At 48.8% G+C, this 24,432-nt stretch overlaps 1 protein-coding gene across 1 annotated transcript in view; it reads right to left on the bottom strand.

The window, feature by feature from the left end:
* LOC147112149 (solute carrier organic anion transporter family member 2B1-like) overlaps window positions 1-24,432 on the bottom strand; it is a 128,133-nt gene that overhangs the window by 35,544 nt on the left and 68,157 nt on the right. Inside the window, 7 exon segments of the mRNA XM_085999747.1 lie at window positions 4,642-4,772; window positions 8,563-8,661; window positions 10,168-10,314; window positions 10,317-10,379; window positions 11,307-11,490; window positions 14,715-14,852; window positions 17,848-17,961. Coding sequence (XP_085855873.1) covers window positions 4,642-4,772; window positions 8,563-8,661; window positions 10,168-10,314; window positions 10,317-10,379; window positions 11,307-11,490; window positions 14,715-14,852; window positions 17,848-17,943 — 858 coding nt within the window. The 5' untranslated portion in view covers window positions 17,944-17,961.

Genomic DNA, 24,432 nt, shown 5'->3' with positions numbered 1-24,432 from the left:
CCGTGGTGACCCAAGGATAATGAAACCTTTCTAAGTTTTCGGAGATGGGGTGGCTGGGGGCGTCCAGCTATTTGATCGAAGTTTTCAGGATATTAATGGGAACTGATAGGGTAGATAGAGAGAAACTATTTCCGCTGGTTGGGGATTCTAGGACTGGGGGCATTGTCTAAAAATTAGAGCCAGACCTTTCAGGAGTGAAATTAGGAAACACTTCTACACACAAAGGGTGGGAGAAGTTTGGAACTCTCTTCTGCAAACGGCAATTGATGTTAGATCAATTGTTCATTTTAAATCTGAGATTGATAGATTTTTGTTAACCAAAGGTATTAAGGGATATGAGGCAAAGGCTGGTATATGGAGTTAGGTCGCAGATCAGCCCTGATCTCATTGAATGGCGGAACAGGCTCGAGGGACTGAATGGCCTCCTCCTGTTCCTATGTTCCTATTTTCCTAGCATGGAGACACCCCCAACTCTGTCACCTACCCACCCCGCCGCCACCCTGTCACCCACCCCACCCATGTCCCCACTGCCCTTCTAAAGGCTAGTAGTCCTCATCTCACTCAATGCACCAGCCTCCAAAGATCGACCCGAATCCCCGGCGAGTCCGAGGCTGTGGGAACTCCCAGGCCCAGAGAGCTGGCGCAAGCACTGCTTTGTACTGCTGCGGGCGTGAGGGCCTGCGGGGATGCCTGGGTGGGGTGGAGTCCTTAAACATCCTTCCCCCCCTCCCCGACTCCCCGATCCAGGAGTGGTGGTACTCGGGGCCTTGTCCAGCCACAGCCAGGAGACCCCGGTCCCCAAGCAGCTCAGAGGAGCAAGTAGCTGCTCACAGCCTTCTCCAGCTCTTATAAAAGGCCCACCCAGCCAGGGGGGGGGGGGGGGGGGTTGTGTGGGGGGGGTGTGGGGGGGGTGGGGGGTTGGCGGCAGTGGCGAGAGAGTAGCCATAGAGTTTGCTCCTAGGCTATGCAAAGGATCTAGATGGGCCAGCTCTGTCACTCACCTACATTGTCTGGCAATGCCTCAATTTTAAAATTCTCATCCTTGTTTTCAAATCCCTCCACGGCCTCGCACCCCTCCCTATCTCTGTAACCTCCTCCAGCCCCACAACCCCACCCCCTCCCCCTCCGAGATCTCTGCGCTCTTCCAATTTTGGCCTCTTGCGCCTCCCTGATTTTAATCGCTCCACCATTGGCGGCCGTGCCTTCAACCGCCTGGGCCCTAAACTCTGAAATTTCTTTCCTAAACCTCTCTCTCTCTCTCTCCTCCATTAAGACATTCCTTAAAAACTACCTCTTTGACCAAGCTTTTGGTCACCTGTCCTAATGTCTCCTTCTGTGACTCGGTGCCAAATTGTGTTTGATAATCGCTCCTGTGAAGCACCTTGGGACGTTTTACTGTGTTAAAGGCGCTATATAAATACAAGTCATTGTTTGATAAGCTATGCTACGTGAGGTAAGGCTCAGAGTCCACTTTGTTCTGAAAACTCCCATTTTGTGGCCTCAACTATTTACAATCTATATTAATGACTTGGATGAAGGGACCGAGTGTAATGTAGCCAAATTTGCTGATGATACAAAGATAGGTGGGATAGTAAATTGTGTGGAGGATGCAAAGAATCCCCAAAGGGACTATAAATAGGTTAAGTGAGTGGGCAAAAATCTGGCAGATGGAGTTTAATGTGGGAAAGTGCAAGGTTATCCACTTTGGTAGGAAAAATAAAAAAGCAAATTATTATTTAAATGGGGAGAGATTACAAAATGCTGCGGTACAGAGGGATCTGGGGGTCCTTGTACATGAATCACAAAAAGTTAGCATGCAGGTACAGCAAGTAATTAGGAAGGCAAATGGAATGTTGGCCTTTATTGCAAGGGGGATGGAGTATAAAAGTAGGGAAGTCCTGTTACAACTGTACAGGGCGTTGGTGAGACCACACCTGGAGTACTGTGTACAGTTTAGGTCTCCTTATTTAAGGAGGGATATACTTGCATTGGAGGCAGTTCAGAGAAGGTTCACCAGGTTAATTCCAGAGATGAAGGGGTTGTCTTATGAGGAAAGGTTGAGCAGGTTGGGCCTCTACTCATTGGAGTTTAGAAGAATGAGAGGGGATCTTATTGAAAGATATAAGATTCTGAGGGGGATTGACAGGGTGGATGCTGAGAGGATGTATCCCCTCGTGGGGAAATCTAAAACTAGGGGGCATAGTTTCAGAATAAGGGGGCACCCATTTAAATCAGAGATGAGGAGGAATTTCTTCTCTCAGAGGGTCGTGAATCTGTGGAATTCTCTTCCCCAGAGAGCTGTGGAGGCGGGTCAGTGAATATATTCAAGGTGGAGATAGACAGATTTTTGAACGGTAAGGGAGTGAAGGGTTATCGGGAGCGGGCAGGGAAGTGGAGTTAAGGCCGATGATCAGCCATGATCTTATTGAATGGCGGAGCAGGCTCGAGGGGCCGAATGGCCGACTCCTGCTCCTACGTCTTATGTCCTTATGTAATAAAGTTTCTCCCGAATCTGCTGGAACAAAGAGCACCTTTCAAATAATGTTCAAAAATCAGGTCAGATCTTCAAGGCCCTTCATGACACAAGCTGTAGCCATAAAGGTAGTGTGTTTGCTTTGGTAGATAATTCTCTCTGTCTCACACCCACGCCTTTACTTTTTCTGCGGATGCCATTAGTCAGGCAGTTTGCGAGAAGTTTCACCATCGAGACAGAGACCTAGAAATTTTGCTCCCTGGCACCCGATTTTCCGGCGCTGCGGGTGCCGCTTTGAGTCCCAAATGTTGGCTGGAGGCCGCGCGGGTACAGTTCTGGTGCGGGTCGCGCCGGACGCCACTTTGGTAAGGGCCAAGCAAGATGCGTCGTTTGCCCGCGTCGAAAGCAGGCATTGGGCCAGTAAGATATTCAAATTAGGGGCCGAACGCTTGCATCTGCTTCCCGCTTGCACATTCGGTTTGTGCCCAAGGCAGCCGGCGCTGATTGACTCGCGGAAAAAAAAACAACACTAGACAGCACGGAATTTTAAAATGGCCAGTGCTTAACATTATCACCACAGCCAAAGGTCATCGACCCGAAACGTTAACTCTTGTTTCTCTCTTCACAGATGCTGCCTGACCTGCTGAGCATCTCCAGCATTTTCTGTTTTTATTATCACCACAGCTCCCGGTCCCGAGATCCCCGACCTCACTCCCGACTCCGACCTCCTAGCCCTCTCCGACATCTTGGCCAACTCCCCCGACAATACTGCAGGCCCCCCTCGATCTTCAGACCCCACCCCCCCCCCCGATCATGGACTCCGAGGCCCACCTGGTCCCCCCTCCAGACCCGCGCTTTCAACAACAACAACAACTTGTATTTATACAGCGCCTCTAACGTAGTAAAACATCACAAGGTGCTGCACATCAGTATTTTAAGACAGAAAATTTGACACCGAGCCACATAAGGATAAATTACAGGTGAGCAAAAGCTTGGTCAAAGAGGTAGGTTTTAAGGAGCGTCTTATAGGAGGAAAGAGAGGTAGTGAGGCGGAGAGGTTTAGGGAGGGAATTCCAGAGCTTAGGGCCCAGGCAACAGAAGGCACGGCCACCAATGGTGGAGCAATTATGATCAGGGATCCTCAAGAGGGCAGAATTAGAGGAGCGCAGATATCTCGGGGGGGGTGGGGGGGGGGGGGCGGTTGTGGGGCTGGAGGAGATTACAGAAATAGGGAGGGGGCGAGGCCATGGAGGGATTTGAAAACAAGGATGAGAATTTTGAAATCGAGGCATTGCTTAACCGGGAGCCAATGGAGGTCAGCGAGCACAGGGGTGATGGGCGAACGGGACTTGGTGCGAGTTAGGACATGGGCAGCCGAGGTTTGGATGACCTCAAGTTTATGTAGGGTGGAATCCAATCACTCACCTGGAAATTGGAGCACTAACATGCGTGGGCACCTGGCGCAGCGCCATCAACATGACAATGAGATCCAAGGACCAAAATCTGATGCTCCTCCGACCTCTACATTTGCGGGCTGTTAGCACTCTGCAGGGAAGGAGACTTTCTAGGCCAGAGAGTCTTCACACCAAGATATGGTAACCCTGCTGCTGAGCTCAGCAACTGTGCCGTGAGGACCCCCCACCCCACCGCACCCCCCCCCAGCCTTCGCGTCATCGCGTGTGTCGTCTCCGAGCGTCGTTTCCTCGAATAAATCTGTGAGTGAAAGAATCGGCGTCGAGAACTCTCGTTCCCGGCGCAGTGGCAACAGCTTCCGAGCTAGTCGCTCAAGCGTAACCATGACAACCGAGCTTCCCTGGAGGAAAGTTAATGCTCGTGCGGTGAACACCTTCAAGGGAGAGCCAGACCTATTTCTGGCTGGAGATCACTCGGTACAAGGGATAAGCAGCCTCTAATATAAAATCAGGGCCAACGTGATCTCCCAGACTAGTTTCGATCACCTGAAGAGGTTGGAGAGGAAATTTCCAGCTTTGTTTTCCCCTAATTGGCCTGGGTTTTCGTCTGGTTTATCGCCTCTTCCAGGAGATCACCTGGCTCCAAGATACAGATCAGCCACGATCTCATTGACTGGCAGAACAGGCTTGAGGGGTTGAATGACCTCCTCCCATTCCTGTGTTCCTTCAGAATGGCGTCTCTACCACTGGACCTACCTCCTTCGGCATCTCTCTTGGGAAGAAGAAGTATGGAATGGAGAACAATGCAACGCAACTGGCTGCTATGAGAAATCCCATCCACCAAGCTCCCACCCAGCGTGGGTCTCCGAACTCCAAGTCAATCTTATCTGTAACAGAGAAAAAACCTAAATAAATATCAGGCCAAGAAAACTAACAAAGTACAAACCAGAACACCACAAAAGGGCATTGCAATGGGCCAGCTGGCAGATACCTCATCCAGATCTCTGAGGCAGAAGGTTGTGGGTTCAAGTCCCAATACAGAGACTTGAGCCCAAAAATCCAAGCTGACGCTCCCAGTGCCAGCACTGAGGGAGTGCCGCACTGTTGGAGGGGCAGTAGCGAGGGAGTGCTGCACTGTCGGAGGGGCAGTACCGAGGGAGTGCTGCACTGTCGGAGGGGCAGTACCGAGGGAGCGCCGCACTGTCGGAGGGGCAGTACCGAGGGAGCGCCGCACTGTCGGAGGGTCAGTACTGAGGGAGCGCTGCACTGTCGGAGGGTCAGTACTGAGGGAGCGCTGCACTGTCGGCGGGTCAGTATTGAGGGAGCGCTGCACTGTTGGAGTATCACTACTGAGGGGGTGCCGCACTGAGGGAGGGGCAGTACTGAGGGAGTGCTGCACTGTCGGAGGGGCAGTACTGAGGTAGTGCTGCACTATCGGAGGGGCAGTACTGAGGGAGTGCTGCACTGTCAGAGGTGTTGTCTTTCGGATGAGACATTAAACCGAGGCCCCGTCTGCCCTCTCAGGTGGATGTAAAAGATCCCACAGCCACTATTTCAAGGAAGAGCAGGTGAGTTCTCCCCTGTGTCCTGGCCAATTTTTATCCCTCAATTAACATCACTAAAATAGACGATCTGGTCATTATCACATTGCTGTTTGTGGGAGCTTGCTGTGTGTAAATTGGCTGCTGTGTTTCCTACATTACAACAGTGACTACACTTAAAAAAAAAAAGTGCTTCAATGGCTGTAAAGCGCTTTGGGACAACATGAGGTCATGAAAGGTGCTATAGAAATGTAAATCTAAGGTTGTTTGGAACCAAACAGACTTAGAAAGGCTCGAGATCTGATCTGTGGTCTGTGCCGAGTTAATGAATCTCACTTGGGACTCTAACAGGGGGTCATTGCAGTGGGTCTCAGTGTTGTTTGGACAAGTGAGTGGCCTGGGTTTCTTGCCAGAGTCACTCTTCTAGCAGTGACTCCTACTGGGATGTGTGGACATCAGGTGTGGCTAGGATGCTGGTTGTCCCTGATGCAGCCAACATTTGAGAAGCCTGCCAACACCTGGGATCATGCATGAAGCCTCGTCCCAGGGGTGAGGTGCTGGCTGCCATCATAGGAAGATTAGTACGTGTCACACCTATGGGAGGCAAGGGAAAAGAACTGGAAGGACATCTTTCCAAAGAGATGTTAAACCGAGGCCCCGCTTGCCCTCTCAGGTGGACGTAAAAGATCTCGTGGCCATTATTTCGAAGAAGAGCAGGGGAAGTTCTCTCCGGTGTCCTGGGCCAATATTTATCCCTCAACCATCACCTAAAACATATTATCTGATCATTATCACATTGCTGTTTGTGGGAGCTTGCTGTGTGCAAATTGGCTGCCGCGTTTCCTACATTACAACAGTGAAATGCTATTTTTTTTCTCTCTCTCCCTTCCTCCCCTTTAGTTAACAGTTAAAGGAAAGAAATCCATAGAATGTACAGCACAGAAACAGGCCATTCGGCCCAACGAGTCTGTGCCGGTGTTTCTACTCCACACGAGTCTCCTCCCATTCCATCTCCCTCACCACAGCCTTTCAACATATCTTTCTATTCCCTTTTCTCTCATGTACTCGTCTAGTTTCCTTTTTGAAAACATCTACACTATTTGCCTCAACCACTCCCTGTGGTAGCGAGTTCCACATTCTCACCACTCTCTGAGTGAAGAAGTTTCTCCATGTTATATCCGAGTAGTAAGGTCCAATAACTACGATAAGTGAGACTTCAGGAACTCAAAACTTTACTTTTAATTACACAGAATAAGGAGAGAACAGAGCTCTTACAGCTACAGGCATGCACTTGTAATTCTACTGCACGAGCAAAACATGGAGGACCTTATGATGTCATACCCACAAGTCCACATTACCTAAATACTTGTGTAGCAGGGCTTACCTTAAAACACTGGTAAATGAACCCTTTAATTTTTCTCCATCTGGTGGATAACTTAAGCATTACATCCGAGATTACTATACTCCACATTGGATTTTATTAGTATTTCTGGCCCCTAGTCATGGCCACAAGTGGCAACGTTCTCTCCACATCTACCCTGTCCAACCCAGTCATCATTTTAAAGCCCTATATCAGTTCTCTGATAAGTCTTCTCTTTGCTTAAGTAAAAATCACAACCGGTTCCATCTTTCCCGACAGCTGTATATGAAACGTCTCGTAAACCCAATGCCTTGTGAGATGCTTGGCATTGACACTGCAATGGGAATGTGTCCCATTCCTCATTGCTGGGTTTAAAAATTCCCTTTAAGTACCGGGGCTAATTATGAGGACAGGTTACAAAGAGTAGGCTTGTATTCCCCTCGTGTATGGACGATTAACGGGGACAGTAACATAGCGGTTATGTTACTGGACTAGTAATCCAGTAGGCCCAGATTAGTGATCCGGAGACACAAAAGTTCAAATCACACCACGGGCGGCTGGGAAAATTAAATTCAGCTAATTAAATAAATCTGGAATAAAAAGCTAGCATTAGTAATGGTGACCATGAAACTACCAGATTGTTGTAATAAACCCATCTAGTTCACTAATGTCTGCCGTCCTTACCCGGTCTGGGCCTATATGTGACTCCAGACCCACAGCAATGTGGTTGACTCTTAACTGCCCTCTGAAATGGCCAAGCGAGACACTCTGTTGTATCAAACCGCTGGGAAAACACCACTCGGACTGCAGCGGTTCAAGAAGGCGGCTCACTGCCACCTTCTCGAGGGCAATTAGGGATGGGCAATAAATGCTGGCCTTGCCAGCGACACAATGAGTAAAGAAAAAAGATTAAGGGGTGATCTAATTGAGGTGTTTAAGATGATTAAAAAGGATTCGATAGGGTAGAGAGAGAGAAACTATTTCCTCTGGTGGGGGGAGTCCAGAACAAGGGGGCAGAACCTTAAAATTAGAGCCAGGCCGTTCAGGGGTGATGTCAGGAAGCACTTCTTCACACAAAGGGGGGTGGAAATCTGGAACTCTCTCGCACAAATAGCTGGGGAGTCAACTGAAAATTTCATACCTGTGGATTGATGGATTTTTGTTGGGTAAGGGTATTAAGGGTTATGTAACCAAGGCAGGTAGATGGAGTTCAGATGCAGATTAGCCGTGATCTAATTGAATGGGGGAGCAGGCTTGAGGGCTGAATGGCCTCCTCCTATTACTATAATTGCTACGCCCTTCACAATACACTGGGGGTAATATTGGGTGATGGTTTCAAATGGGCGATATTGAATTAGACGCCTGTGAGACGCCACACCCCGGTACAGGAATCCCTCCCCAACCGCGGGGGAGACGTCCCTGAGAACCCCCGTGGTTAGTAAATACAGTATAAATGTTCAAATAACACAATAAAAAAAGAATATAAAAGCAATAAAATCACGAGATTTACCTTAATCCGAAATTAAAAACCGCGTATACGCAAAATTCACCGCCGCTGTCGGCAAAAGTTGTCACAGAGAGGAAAACCGTGTTATACTTGAAATCGGCGTATGACGAAATCGCGGTTGGGGCGGGATTCCTGTATTCCCTACCACTGAAGTCAACTGGGGTGGGGGGTGGGTGCCAGTCTGATCTTGCCCGGTTTACACCAATGTCCACATGTTAAGACCACCCCTGACTGGGCAGGAAGCGTCAGCTTCCGAATGAAACACTCACCCGCTGGGAGTTTATCGATGTCGACGTAGAAGCGGAGAACGGAAGCGCCCAGCATAAAGCCGAACGCCGGGCCCAGAACACTGACCGCAAACAGAATCCCTGCGGAAGAAAACACAGCAATCAGGGGAGAGCGACCCGGCGACCTTCAACACCAGAGATGAACAGAGGGGGAGGGGTTTTAGTTTCTTTAAATAGTGATAATCGTTAATGAAGGGCAAAGCGCTACAGCCCAGCACGCCCAAGACTGAAGATAGTAAGAGAGAAAACAAGGTGAGGCTGGAATCATGTGGGCTGAAGACCAACTTGGATTCTGAAGGCTGTGGAAGACAGATAGACTTTAAAAAACAAAATTCGGACCCTGAATCTTTGCTACCTTGATTTAGCCCACAGTCTCTCCAACTCTTTCAGTCCTAGGTTGAGGCTCGTTGTCAGTCGTGGCTCAGTGGGCAGCACCCTCGCCTCTGAGACAGAAGGTCATGGGTTCAGACTCGAGCACAAAAATCTGGGCTGACACTCCCAGTGCAAGTACTGAGGGAGCGCCGCACTGTCGGAGGGGCAGTACTGAGGGAGCACCGCACTGTCGGAGGGGCAGTACTGAGGGAGCGCCGCACTGTGGGAGGGGCAGTACTGAGGGAGTGCCGCACTGTCGGAGGGGCAGTACTGAGGGAGCGCCGCACTGTCGGAGGGGCAGTACTGAGGGAGCGCCACACTGTCGGAGGGGAGCGCCACACTGTCGGAGGGGCAGTACTGAGGGAGCGCCGCACTGTCGGAGGGGCAGTACTGAGGGAGCGCCGCACTGTCGGAGGGGCAGTACTGAGGGAGCGCCGCACTGTCGGAGGGGCAGTACTGAGGGAGCGCCGCACTGTCGGAGGGGCAGTACTGAGGGAGCGCCGCACTGTCGGAGGGGCCGTACTGAGGGAGCGCCGCACTGTCAGAGAGGCAGTGCTGAGGGAGCGCCGCACTGTCGGAGGGGCAGTACTGAGGGAGCGCTGCACTGTCGGAGGGGCAGTACTGAGGGAGCGCTGCACTGTCGGAGGGGCAGTACTGAGGGAGCGCTGCACTGTCGGAGGGGCAGTACTGAGGGAGCGGTGCACTGTCGGAGGGACAGTACTGAGGGAGCGCCGCACTGTCGGAGGGGCAGTACTGAGGGAGCGCCGCACTGTCGGAGGGGCAGTACTGAGGGAGTGCCACACCATCGGAGGTGCCGTCTTTTGGATGAGACGTTAAAATGAGGCCCCATCTGCTCTCTCAGGTGGATGTAAAAGATCCCACGGCCGCTATTTCGAAGAAGAGCAGGGGGAGTTCTCCTCGGTGTATTGGGGCCTATTATTATCCCTCAGCCAGCATCAAAAACAGATGATCTGGACATTATCACATTGCTATTTGTGGGAGCTTGCTGTGTGTAAATTGGCTGCCGCAATTACAACAGTGACTACACTTCAAAAGTACTTCATTGGCTGTGAAGCGCTTTGGGACGTCCTGAGGTGGTGAAAGGCGTTGTGGAAATGCGAATTCTTTCTTAATAGAGTGGAGAGCTCTTGGCCCAACTGGCTTCATCCCCAGCCCAATGTATACACGGTGGGAGTGAACGCTTCCTCAACGTACCAAGATACAGAGGAGAGTTCCTGTCGCTGGCAAAATCATCGACATACGATATCCCGAAAGGTTGAATGGGAACGCCACCGATTCCCAGCAGTAGCTGTCCAATTATCAGTAGAGAAAGTGTTTGGTGGTCGTTAGCGACGTCGTTGTGCTGCAGCTTTCATTGTTTCGATCCTGGCCTGCACGTGTCAAATGGCAGATATCGGAGACATTACCTGCAAGCCAAAATAAAAAGCACCTTTATTTAATTAAAATAAGTCACGAGCATAAGGGTAGAATTTTAAGTTCGCGCAGCTGGTACGAGCTTAGAATCAAACAGCACAGAAGGTGGCCATTCGGCCCATCGTGCCTGTGCCGGCTCTTTGAAAGAGCTCTCCAATTAGTTCCACTCCCCCTCTACTCTTTCCCCACAGCCCTACAAATTTCTCCTTCAAACATTTATTCAATTCTCCTTTTGAAGTTATTATTGAACCTGCTTCCACCGCCCTTTCATGCAGCGCGTTCCAGATCACAACAACTCGCTGCGTAAAAACATTCTCTTCATCTCCCCTCTGGTTCTTTTGCCAATGATCGTAAATCTGTGTCCTCTGGTTACCGACCCTCCTGTCACTGGAAACAGTTTCTCCGTATTTACTCTATCAAAAACCCCTCATGATTTTGAACGCCTCAATTAAATCTCCTCTTAACCTTCTCTGCTCTAAGGAGAACAATCCCAGCTTCTCCAGTCTCTCCATATAACTGAAGTCCCTCATCCCTGGTACCATTCTAGTAAATCTCCTCTGCACCTTCTCCAAGGCCCTGACATCCTTCCTACAGTATTGGACACAGTACTCCAGCTGGGGTCTAACCAGTGATGTATAAAGGTTTGACCTAACTCCCTTGCTTTGAGCACTGAACGTCACATTGGCAGGTACATTGCACACAGATTTTCACCCACAGCCTAGGGCAACCAGCGGCAATTCGCAGCACGGGTGGCCAGCAAACCCGAACTCGAAAACCTACCCTTAAAACTCACAGCTGGTGTTCTGGTCCAATCTATTTCTGTCTAGCAAGTCATATTATTTTTAATGAAAACAAAATCGATTAAAAAACTGCCCATCTCCCATTACAGCGCCCCCCACCCCCCCCCAACTAAAACATGCTACAAGAGAGGGAATACTCACTTGCAATGGCCTGATCGTACTTGTATGGTCCCATAACAAAGTGAGGCAGTGCCATCATGAATGCAGCGACACTGACAAGAATACCTCCGCACCCAATGAGACGAGGCCGATGAACTCGACTGCCAAAGTAACTGACAAACACTATAAACACCGCGCTGCCGATCTGAAATGACAGCATTAGCAGATATAGGGTATCACACCTTGAGTATAGTGTGCAGTTTTGGTCGCCTTATCTGAGGAAGGATGTTCTTGTCATGGAGGGAGTGCAGCAAAGATTCACCAGACTGATACCTGGGATGGCAGGAATGACGTATGAGGAGAGATTGGGCCGATTGGGCTTATATTCGCTGGAGTTTAGAAGAATGAGAGGGGATCTCATTGAAACTTATAAAATTCTAACAGAACTATACAAACTAGATGCAGGAAGGATGTTCTCGATGGTGGGGGAGTCCAGAACCAGGGGTCATAGTCTAAGGATAAGGGGTAAGCCATTTAGGACAGAGATGAGGAGGAATTTCTTCACCCAGAGAGTGGTGAACCTATGGAATTCTCTACCACAGAAGGCAGTGGAGGCCAATTCATTAAATATATTCAAGGAGTTGGATATATTTCTTAAGGCTAAAGGGATCAAGGGATATGGGGAGAAAGCAGGGACAGGGTACTGAATTTGGATGATCAGCCATGATCTCATTAAATGGCGGAGCAGGCTCGAGGGGCCGAATGGCCTACTCCTGCTCTTCTATGTTTCTATCGGGTATCAGTGCCAAGCAGCAATATCACACGAACCAGACAGAGAGGGCAGGCAGGAAAAGACCAGTTGGCCCATCGAGTTATGATGATCTGGGATGCACTAGCTGAAAGGGTGGTGGAAGCAGATTCGATTGTCACTTCTAAAGTGGAATTGGATAAGTATTTCAACAGGATTTTTAAAATTTGCAGGGCTATGGGAAAGGGCGGGGGGGGGGGCGGAGTGGGACTAATTGGATCGCTTTTCAAAGAGCCGGCACAGGGCACGATGGGCCGAATGGCCTCCTTCTGTGCTGTATCGTTCTGCTGGGGTTGTAGCATCCACAGCCTTTTTTGGGGGAGAGAGCTCCAGGTTTCCACCACCCTTTGTGTGAAGAAGTGCTTCCTGACATCACCCGCTGAACGGCCTGGCTCTAATTTTAAGGTTACGCCCCCATGTTCTTGATTCCCAGATCAGAGGAAGTAGTTTATCTGTATCTAACCCTTCAGATTTAAAAAATATTTTAAGCACCTCAAGTAGCTCACCCCTTAATCTTCTAAACTCAAGAGTCTACAAGCCAAGTTTATACAATCTTTCCTCATAATTTAATGCTCTAAGCCCCTGGTGAATCTGTGCTGTACCCCATCCAAGGTCAATGTATCCTTCCTGCTGTGCGGTGCCCAGAAGGGGGCAAAATTATGGGGGCGCGACTCAATTTTTCCCCCCAAAGAATATAAGTAGTAAAAATTCAAATTTACACAATTATTGTAATTCGGACTGAAGTGAATGTATCAGAGAAAGACATGCGATGTGATTTAAAGTGTTCATTGTCACTTATGAGCAGGAGTTGCTGGTGTGACGTAATTCATTGATTAGATGCTGAGAGGCTGTTTCCCCCTGACTGGAGAGTCTAGAACCAGGGGGTCACAGTCTCAGGATAAGGGGCCGGCCACTTAGGACTGATAGGGCAGATAGAAAGCAAAAGAAAGCAAAGAGTTGGAATAAACGGGCTGTTTTCCGAGTGGCAGGCAGTGACTAGTGGGGTACCGCAGGGATCGGTCCTTGGACCCCAGCTGTTCACAATATCTATTAATGATCTGGACGAGGAAATTGGCTGTAGTATCTCCAAATTTGCAGACGACACAAAGCTGTGTGGGAGGGTATGCTGTGAGGAGGATGTCGTGAAACTCCAGCACGATTTGGACAGGTTGGGTGATAGTGCATTTGCCATGTTTCTGCCCAATCATGTGGATAAATGTGAGGTTATCCACTTTGGTGGCAAAAACAGGAAAGCAGGTTATTATTTGAATGGCAATAGATTGGGAGAAGGGGAAGTGCAACGAGACCTGGGTGTTCTTGTGCACCAGTCGCTGAAGGTAAGCATGCAGGTGCAGCAGGCAGTTAAGAAGGCAAATGGTATGTTGGCCTTCGTACAGGAAACTTTTTTTTAATCCGGCACGGACGGGACCGACGTGGTGCCGGTTCATCAAAAATTCCGGATAACCGAACGCTATAGTAAAAGATACGGAGCTGAGAGCTCCGTATAAAGCAACAAACCCTACAGCTTCAGAACAATGGCCACAAGTTGCAAGCGTCTCTGTAGCTTAGCAACAGCTGCAGCCACACCCTTGCACAGCAACAAATGGAGGAAGGCAAGTAATAAAAGTTAGCTGAACCTACTCCTGAATTTTGCCGGTTAACCGAGATTTCTGGTTATTTAGGTGCCGGTAAATTGAAAGTTTCCTGTAGCAAGAGGGTTCGAGTACAAGAACAAGGATGTCTTGCTGCAGTTGTACAGGGCCTTGGTGAGACCGCACCTTGAGTATTGTGTGCAGTTTTGGTTGCCTTATCTGAGGAAGGATATTCTTGCCACGGAAGGAGTGCAGCGAAGATTCACCAGGCTGATACCTGGGATGGCAGGAATGACGTATGAGGGGAGATTGTGTCGATTGGGCTTATACTCACTGGAGTTTAGAAGATTGAGAGGGGATCTCATCGAAACCTATAAAATTCTGTCAGGCCTGGACAGACTAGATGCAGGAAGGATGTTCCCGATGGCCGGGGAGTCCAGAACCAGGGGTCATAGTCTAAGGATAAGGGGGTAAGCCATTTAGGACTGAGATGAGGAGGAATTTCTTCACCCAGAGAGTGGTGAACCTGTGGAATTCTCTGCCACAGAGGGCGGTGGAGGCCAGTTCATTAAATATATTCAAGAAGGAGTTGGATATATTTCTTAAGGCTAAAGGGATCAAGGGATATGGGGAGAAGGCAGGGACCGGGTACTGAGTTTGGATGATCAGCCATGATCTCATTAAATGGCGGAGCAGGCTCGAGGGGCCGAATGGCCTACTCCTGCTCCTATCTTCTATGTTTCTATGACTGAGATGAGGAGGAATTTCTTCACTCAGAGGGTGGTGAATCTTTGGAATTCTCTACCCCAGAGGGCTGTGGAGGCTCAGTCGTTGGGTATATTCAAGACAGAGATCGATAGATTTTTGGGCACTAAAGGAATCAAGGGAAAAGGCGGGAAAGTGGAGATGAGGTGGAGGACCAGCCATGATCACATTGAATGGCGGAGCAGGCTCGAGGGGCCGTCTGGCCGACTCCTGCTCCTATTTCTTATATCCCTGCGGTCTCATAGCATATCCTCTGTAACCTACCTCATTCAGCGAGGACAGCATCCCCGAGGTCTGGCTGGAGAGTCCAAATCGCTTCTCAACTGTGGAAATGATGCTTTTCAGGTACCCGGATACCAAGAGCTGGGAGAGCTGCAAGAGGCCGTGACACAGCACAAAAAACTGAGGGAGGAAAGGGAACATAAAAAGGTCCAGTGTGAGTTGAAACCAGTTGCCAAAGTTGCTCTCTCCCCCAATCTATCCCCCCCCTCCCCACCCTACCAATGCTCCCCCCTCCACGCCTGAAGGTACGACTTGCTTAATGTTTCCTCCTCCAGTACCTCTACCTCGAGCCTTAGGGTTGCCAACCCCTCCAGGATTGCCCTGGAGTCTCCAGGAATTGAGGATTAATCTCCAGGACACAGCGGAGAGCAAAAAAAAAACGGGAGAAAAATAATTGGGGCAATAAACAGAATTTTAAGTTTTTTTTGAGCCTTTTATTATTAGTTGTAAAAAATATCAGTGATGAGGAAAAAAGGCTGTTTCACCGACAATCAAGAAGCATCCAATAGGGTAACGAAGAGTCTGTTCACTTTGCGATTGGCCGCAGGAAGGCTGGGCCCCGCGAGGATGGACGTGTCGGGCGACCAATGGCGGGTGTCTGGGGGCGGGGCGGTCGGAGGCGGGAGGCCATGTGACGAAACCTCCGGGAATATGTCCAACCAGAGATGGCAACTCCTGCCCATTCCCCCAGCCCCAATGTTCTCCCCTTCACTCCTGAGGATACTGCCCGGGTATGGATCCGCTATTCTACATGTGTGAGCCTGGGCAGCGAGTGTTGGCGGGCTTGTCAACTGTGGAGCCCACTGCAGGCAGTCTGGCCCTAACTAAAATCCACAAAGATCATATTGATGGACACCATGGAGATTCAGGGCCAGATAGATAAAAATGGAGCTTCATGGGCTAGAGTGATGGACACATTGGAGATTCATGGGCCAGAGTGATGGACACATTGGAGATTCATGGGCTAGAGTGATGGACACCATGGAGCTTCATGGGCTAGAGTGATGGACACATTGGAGATTCATGGGCTAGAGTGATGGACACCATGGAGCTTCATGGGCCAGACTGATAGCAGATCAGCAGAATTCTTGTAGCAACAGCATCAGTGGCTAAAAAAACATCCGTGTACGGCATTTCTTCCCGGTTTCCACCGATCTCCTGCTGAAATTGCGGCAGGAGGTTGTTGGAACCCCCCCTCCCCAAGAATCCAGGGACTTTGAAGTTTATAGCCACCTTCACATCAATTTGCAGATACCTCAAGTTGCTGACACTAACAGGTTTGGTGTTCCGATTTAGGAATTATCGATGAGGAAACAGCACAGCTCTTTCCGAACTTCATGAACACTAACATTTCAACAGAACAAACCATAAAAATAAGAAATACGAACAAAAACACAATGGAGTTGCGTGGGCTTCAAAGGCCGGAGCACCAGGGCTGATATGTTCTTATGTTCATAAGACCATCTAACCTAAGAAATAGGAGCAGGAGTTGGCCATATGGCCCCTCGAGCCTGCTCCGCCATTCAATAAGATCATGGCTGATCATTGACCTCAACTCCACTTTCCTGCACTATCCCCATATCCCTTAATATCCAAAAATCTACCGATCTCTGTCTTGAATATACTCATTGACTGAGCCTCCACAGCCCTCTGGGGTAGAGAAATCCAAAGATTCACCACCCTCTGAGTGAAGAAATTTCTCCTCATCTCAGTCCTAAATGGCCGACCCCTTATTCTGAGACTGTGACCCCTGGTTCTAGACTCGCCAGCCAGGGGAAACATCCTCCCTGCATCTACCCTGTCAAGCCCTGTAAGAATTTTGTATGTTTCAATGAAATCACCTCACATTCTTCTAAACGCTAGAGAATATAGGCCTAGTCTACTCAATCTCTCCTCATAGGACAATCCCCCCATCCCAGGAACCAGTCTGGTGAACCTTCGTTGCACTCCCTCTATGGCAAGTATATCCTTCCTTCGGTAAGGAGACCAAAACTGTACACAATACTCCAGGTGTGGTCTCACCAGGGCCCTATATAATTGCAGTAAGATGTCTTTACTCTTATACTCATGTCTTGGTAACCCTGAGCCAGCCCATAATAACTTGTATTTATATAGTGCCTTTAATCTAGTAAAGTGTCCCAAGGCATAATCAAAGAAAATTTGGCACTGAGTTATATAGTAGGGTAGGTGACCCAACGCTTGGTCAAAGAGGTAGGTTTTAAGGAGCATCTTATAGGAAGAGAGGTAGGGAGGCGGAGCGGTTTAGGGAGGGAATTCCAGAGCTTGGGGTCCAGGCAGCTGAAGGCACGGCTGCCAATGTAGGGGTGAAGAAAATCAAGGATACGCAAGAGGCCCGAATTGGAGGAGCGCAGAGACCTCGGAGGGTTGTAGGAGGAGGGTAAAGAAAAGAAAGTCTTGCATTTCTATAGCGCCTTTCACGACCACCGGACGTCTCAAAGCGCTTTACAGCCAATGAAGTACTTTTTGAAGTGTAGTCACTGTTGTAATGTAGGAAACGTGGCAGCCAATTTGCGCACAGCAAGCTCCCACAAACAGCAATGTGATAATGACCAGATCCTCTGTTTTTAGTGATGTTGATTGAGGGATAAATATTGGCCCCAGGACACCGGGGAGAACTCCCCCTGCTCGTCTTCGAAATAGTGCCGTGGGATCTTTTACGTCCACCTGAGGGGGCAGATGGGGCCTCGATTTAACATCTCAACCGAAAGACGGCACCTCCGTCAGTGCGGCGCTCCCTCAGCACTGCGCTGGGAGAGTCAGCCTCGATTTTTGTGCTCAAGTCCCTGGAGTGGGACTGGGACCCACGACCTTCTGACTCAGAGGCGAGAGTGCTGCCCACTGAGCCACGGCGGACACTAATCATGGAAACAGGGAGGGACAAGGCCATGAAGAGATTTGAAAACATGAATGAGAAATTTGAGAAAAAAAAATGGAGGTGTTGCCGAACCGGGAGCCAATGTAATTTGCCGAGCGTGCGGGTGAATGGGAATTGGAGCGAATTAGGATACGGGCAGCAGAGTTTCAGATGAGCTCAAGTAGGTGTAGGTTTAATAAGGAATGTAAGGCAATGATCTCCTTTGACTCCTCCACCTACCTTTACACTGTGAAAGGGACTGAAGGAGCACCTTCTGGACCCTCCTTCAACGCGGTTGGACTTTGAAGCGCCACTTGGAGGCCCGGTCATCCCCATCTTCACGGTTGGGTCACACTGTTCCAAGAGAGAGAGGCAATGTTGGTTAACATGTTTGAGTCTATACTGTGATTACATTTGCATATAAGTGCCATGGAACCTTGCCCATGATAAAAGGCACTATATAAATACAAAGGGCTCGATTTTCCAAGCCCCGAGGAGGCGGGTTTGGAGGCGGGAGTGGTGGGAAAATTGCAGAATCGGGGGGGGGGGGGGCGGCGCAGGAACCCATCCCGTCCCCAACCCGCTCTTATGTTCATTAATAAATAGACATTCTTATTATGAACACAGCTAGCTTTTGCTAGACACTTTTATTGAGCACATGTGGACTAGGTACAGTATCTGTAGAGGCTTCCATCTTGACTGCTGCCTTGTGGGTAGCCTAGTGCCTCATGGGTAATGTAGTCTTAATATATATATATATAGCTGGGTAGTGTAGTCTTATATACAGCTCTACACAGCTCTACGGCTCCACCTAGTGTCCACTATAGAATGACATGTTATTGATCATTACATCCCCCTTTATTTGAGGTTTAACAAAATCAATATCAATCAACTTTCAAGAAAACAATAAAGATAGTATCAGTAACACTTTTGTTAGTGCTCTATAAACATAAACACTTTCAAAACAGTCAACACATTTTCAAAGTTTTACATTGTACTCAAAGATTAAGTCTATCAGGCTCTTTTACTTCACGTGTGGATCTTCTCAACACGGGTAAGTCTGATGTGTCTTCATGAGATTGTTCTGGCGGTGAATGACAAGATGCAGTTGCTGCATTGTCATCAATCTGGTCTTGAATAGTCTCTTGTGTTTTTAGGAGGGAACGGCGGTTCCTCCTGAGAATCTGTCCTTCCTCAGTTCTAACAGTGTATGACCTTGGTCCTACTTCCTCAAGAACTGTAGCTTTCCTGTTCCATGCATCTGGATCCTCAATCCTGACAACATCATCCCTTGTCAATGGTTTTAGAGTTTTGGATGACTTGTCATAGTATGATTTCTGCTTCAGCATTAACAGTTGAAGTCTCTGTCTCAGTTACTCACTTTGCTGTTCTTTTGCACAGCAGGGTAGTGTGGTGCCTCATGGGTAATGTAGTCTTAATATATATATATAGCTGGGTAGTGTAGTCTTATATACAGCTCTACGGCTCCACCTAGTGTCCACTATAGAATGACATGTTATTGATCATTACACCCACCTCCGTGCCAATGTCCCAGGAGGCGGGTACCCGACCTGTGCTGGGAGCCGAAATAACAACAGAAAATGCTGGAAATACTCAGCAGGCCAGGCAGCATCCATGGAGAGAGAAACAGAGTTTACGTTTCAGGTCGATGACCCTTCAGACCTGAAACGTTAACTCTGTTTCTCTCTCCACGGATGCTGCCTGGCCTGCTGAGTATTTCCAGCATTTTCTGTTGTTATTTCAGATTTCCAGCATCCGTGGTATTTTGCTATTGTATTAGTGTGCTGGGAGCTGCCTCCCCGAGGCGGGAAGGGGATTAGTGCCAATTAACTGCCTGTTAACAGGTAGTTAACAGGCAGTTTTTTGCATAATCCCTATTTTTAGCCCTGAAGTGTGGGCTGTCCGACGGCTCCGAACCACGCCAAGTTAGCGAGGCGGACCGTCGGTCTGCAGGGGTTGGAGGGGTTGAGATGTCCGTTGTGCAGGTGAGTGATGGGTGCATGTGTGCAGAAGTAAGTGTGTGAGGTCAGTGTAAAGTGTTTTAATAAGTTTTACTTACCTTTACCTTCTCCTGCAGGCTTCCTCCTTTCAGTTCTCGGGAGTCCCTCAGTTCACCGGCACAGACAGCAGAATGGCCGCTGAACTGTCAAAAGCTGCAGCCTCTGCTTTCTGGTCTGGAGAGTTCTCTAACTGAGTCTGAGTAGACGGGCTCAAGTTAGAAGACAGATTGTCAGTGTTTGACAGCGTCACAGAGCTGTCAAACGCTGATTTTTCATCTGTCAAAAGCTCTTGACAGATGAAATGTCAATCGCTGACGTCACCAGTAACCAGGTGTCCCTTAATTGGCCTGCTGAGCCCGCTGGGCGGGCTTAACAAGGTCAATCAAGGGAAAATAGCGTGGGTTGGCCACAAGTCGATGGAGGCGGGACTACAACCCAAAAAGTGGGAGTCCCGCCTCCAAAAGCTCTACATTGACAAAATCGAGCCCAAAATGTTGTAATGTCTTATCAATTGCACCCGATACCATGGTGTGTACACAACACATTTCAAATCCAGTCCCACCACTGGAGCTTGTGATAAGGATCTATTCTTAATTCCATTAATCTAATAACGCAAATAAAAGGACATAGGAGCAGGAGGAGGCCATTCAGCCCCTCGAGCCTGTTCCGCCATTCAATTAGATCCTGGCTGATCTGTGACATAACTCCATTGACCCACCTTGGTTCTGTAATCTTTAATACCTGTGCCTTAACAAAAATCTATAAATTTCAGTATTGAAATTTCCAATTGACCCCCAGCCTCAACAGCTTTTTGGGGGAGAGAGTTTCAGATTTCCACCACCCTTTGTGTGAAGAAGTGCTTCCTGACATCACCCCTGAACGGCCTGGCTCTAATTTTAAACCCTTGTTCTGGACTCCCCCCACCAGAGGAAATAGTTTCTCTCTCCCTCTACCCTATCAACTCCTTTAATCATCAGACGAAGATCAGCCATGATCTCATTGAATGGCGGAGCAGGCTCGAAGGGCCGAATGGCCTACTCCTGTTCCTATCTCTATGTTTCTATGTTTCTAAACATCTCAAGTAGAGAAATCCTCCATTTGTAAAGGAGCTTCCTTTAAATCAGTTTATTTTAAATAGGAACATAGGAACAGGAGGAGGCCATTAAAACCCCTTGCTCCTGTTCTGCCATTCAATGAGATCAGCTGTGACAGCTGTGGATCAGTGGGCAGCACTCTCTCGCTCGCCTGAGTCAGAAGGTTGTGGGTTCAAAGTCCCACTCCAGAGACTTGAGCACATAAACCTAGGCTGACACTCCCACTGCAGTACTGAGGGAGTGCCGCACTGTCGGAGGGGCAGTGCTCAGGGAGTGCCGCACTGTCGGTGGGGCAGTACTGAGGGAGCGCCGCACTGTGGGAGGGGCAGTACTGAGGGAGCGCTGCACTGTCGGAGGGGCAGTACTGAGGGAGCGCTGCACTGTCGGAGGGGCAGTACTGAGGGAGCGCTGCACTGTCGGAGGGGCAGTACTGAGGGAGCGCCGCACTGTCGGAGGGGCAGTACTGAGGGAGCACTGCACTGTCGGAGGGGCAGTACTGAGGGAGCACCGCACTGTTGGAGGGGCAGTACTGAGGGAGTGCCGCACTGTCGGAGGTGCCGTTTTTCGGATGAGACGTTAAACCAAGGCCCTGTCTGCCCTCTCAGGTGGATGCAAGAGATCCCATGGCACTATTTCGAAGAGGAGCAGGGGAGTTCTCCCCGGTGTCCTGGGGCCAATATTTATCCCTCAATCAACATCACTAAAAACAGATTATCTGGTCATTATCACATTGCTGTTCGTGGGAGCTTGCTGTGCGTAAATTGGCAGCTGCATTTCCTACATTACAACAGTGACCACACTTCAAAAGTACTTCACTGGCTGTAAAGCGCTTTGAGATGTCTGGTGGTCGTGAAAGGCGCTATAGAAATGCAAGTTTTTCTTTCTTTCATGGCTGATCTGTATCTTAACTCTATGCACCTGCCTTGACTCCGTGTCCTTTTATACCCTTGTCCAGCAGGAATCTATCGATCTCAGATTTTAAATGATTAACTGAGCCCCAGCATCTCCTGCTTTTTGTGGGAGTGAGTTCCACACTTCTACCACCCTTTGTGTGAAGAAGTGTTTCCCAACCTCTCTCCTGAATGGCCTGGCTCTGATTTTCAGGTTATGCCCCCCTTGTCCTAGACTCCCCCACCAGTGGAAAAAAGTTTCTTTCTATCTACCCTATCGACTCCTTTCAAAATCCTAAAAACCTCAATCAAATCACCTCTTAACCTTCGATATGCATTAATGCTTTGCTTAAAATAGCACCTAGTGGCGTGTCACATGATACCGTTTGTTGACTAATATAAACAGTAATTTGCAGCCTCATCTCTTTTCCGTCTTTCGGACGTTAAACCGAGGCCCCGTCTGCTCTCTCAGGTGGACGTAAAAGATCCCGTGGCCACTATTTCGAAGAAGAGCAGGGGAGTTCTCCCCGGTGTCCTAGGACCAATATTTATCCCTCAATCAATATAACAAAAACAGATTATCTGGTCATTATCACATTGCTGTTTCTGGGAGCTTGCTGTGCGCAAATTGGCTGCTGCGTTTCCCACATTACAACAGCGACTACACTTCAAAAAACAAAAGTACTTATTTGGCTGTGAAGCGCTTTGGGACGTCCGGTGCTTGTGAAAAGCACTGTAGAAATGCAAGGGGGTAAAATTGATTCGCGCCCCCTTTGGGGCGCTAATTTCGCCAGGGCGCTACTTTAAAAAAATTAGTGCCCCCGCGGTCGAAATTCATCGGTAGCGCCCCAAGAGGGAAGCGCAAAGCAACCAAATTTTTTAGGCCCAAGTCTTTCATTTTTTTCCCAACCTCAGGGCTCTGGCCATTGCACTTTCACTTTTGTTTAATCAAAAAAATAAAAGTGGTCCATGCCCGTATCAAAAGTCTTGAGTTAAATCTGGCATCGCTTTTTTAAAAAAAATTCTTAAAATTTATTCAATTAAATTGCGTAAGCCATTGGAAAACAGTGCCGCTATTAAGGTTAATTTTCACCGTGTATACATTTTAAAAACATCCTTACTCGTGTTTGAATTGTGAACAGAATAATGATCCCTTTGTACGACTGGATTAGGTACTCATTAACTGGTGGGCGTGCTGGAGCGTTGCCTTACAGGTTACGTACATTACTGTGTAGTGTACAGTGTTCAATATTGAGAAGGATATGTTGGCCTCGGAGGGGGAGCAGCGCAGATTCACCAGAATGATACCGGATCTGAAAGGGTTAAATTCCGAGGCCAGGTTGCACAGACTGGGCTTGTATTCCCTCGAGTTTAGAAGATTAAGGGGTGATCTGATCGAGGTGTTTGAGATGATTAAAGGATTCGATCGGGTAGAGAGAGAGAAACTATTTCCTCTGGTGGGGGGAGTCCAGAACAAGGGGGCAGAACCTTAAAATTAGAGCCAGGCCGTTCAGGGCTGATGTCAGGAAGCACTTCTTCACACAAAGGGTGGGGGAAATCTGGAACTCTCTCCCCCAGAAAGCTGTTGAGGCTGGGGGTCAATTGAAAATGTCAAAACTGACATTGATAAATTTTTGTTGGGTAAGGGGTATTAAGAGATACAGAACCAAGGCAGGTAAATGGAGTTAAGATACAGATCAGCCAGGATCTAATTGAATGGTGGGACAGGTTCGAGGGGCTGAGTGGCCTCCTCCTGTTCCTAATTTCGTTCTTGTGTTCAGTGACCTGAATAGGGAAGTACATTGTACTAAATTGCCCTTGTAATAAAGGGGAGATAGCTGTAAATTTGTCAGCCTCTCTTCGTCTCTTTGGTGTTTTTTTTTCATTCGTTTATGGGATGTGGGCATCGCTGGCAAGGCCCAGCATTTATTGCCCATCCCTAATTGCCCCTTGAGAAGGTGGTGGTGAGCCACCTTCTTGAACCGCTGCAGTCCGTGTGGTGAAGGTGCTCCCACAGTGTTGTTAGGGAGGGAGTTCCGGGATTTTGACCCAGTGACGATGAAGGATCGGCTGATATATTTCCAAGTCAGGATGGTGTGTGACTTGGAGGGGAACTTGGAGGTGGCGGTGTTCCCATGCGCCTGCTGCCCTTGTCCTTCTAGGTGGAAGAGGTCACAGGTTTGGGAGGTGCTGCCGAAGAAGCCTTGGCGAGTTGCTGCAGTGCATCTATTAGATGGTACACACTGCAGCCACAGTACGCCGGTGGTGGAGGGAGTGAATGTTTAAGGTGGTGGGTGGGGTGCTAATCAAGCGGGCTGCTTTGTCCTGGATAGAGTCAAGCTTCTTGAGTGTTTTAGTAGCAAAAGGAATTGCTGATGGTCAGGCGCTCTGCGGGCAGACAGTTTGTGGACCTGTGATTCTCCTCAAGTTACAGCCGGAAAAACGAACCGCTGCGGTTTGATGCTGAGTCACAAGGCTAAGGAGGCCCCGGATCTGAACTCCCCTGATCTGTGCTGAATTAATTCACTTCAGCTCTGGCAACAGGTCAAAGGTTACACTTGGCCTCAGCATCCCTGAGCTAGAGCCGAAAAAAATGCTGCAAAGTGACATCAGATTGGGCAATTCCCCCTTCAATCACGCCATCACGGAAGGATGTTCTTGCCATGGAAGGAGTTCAACAAAGATTCACCAGGCTGATACCTGGGATGGCAGGAATGACGTATGAGGAGAGATTGGGTCGATTGGACTTGTACTCGCTGGAGTTTAGAAGAATGAGAGGGGATCTCATTGAAACTTATAAAATTCTGACAGGACTGGACA

The sequence above is a fragment of the Somniosus microcephalus genome, chromosome 10 (genome assembly GCF_052327205.1).
Source record: "Somniosus microcephalus isolate GS21.2 chromosome 10, FLI_Smic_1.0, whole genome shotgun sequence".
NCBI lineage: Eukaryota > Metazoa > Chordata > Chondrichthyes > Squaliformes > Somniosidae > Somniosus > Somniosus microcephalus.
The sequence above is the reverse complement of the archived record's forward strand: the minus strand, read 5'-3'. Positions and strand labels throughout refer to the sequence as shown.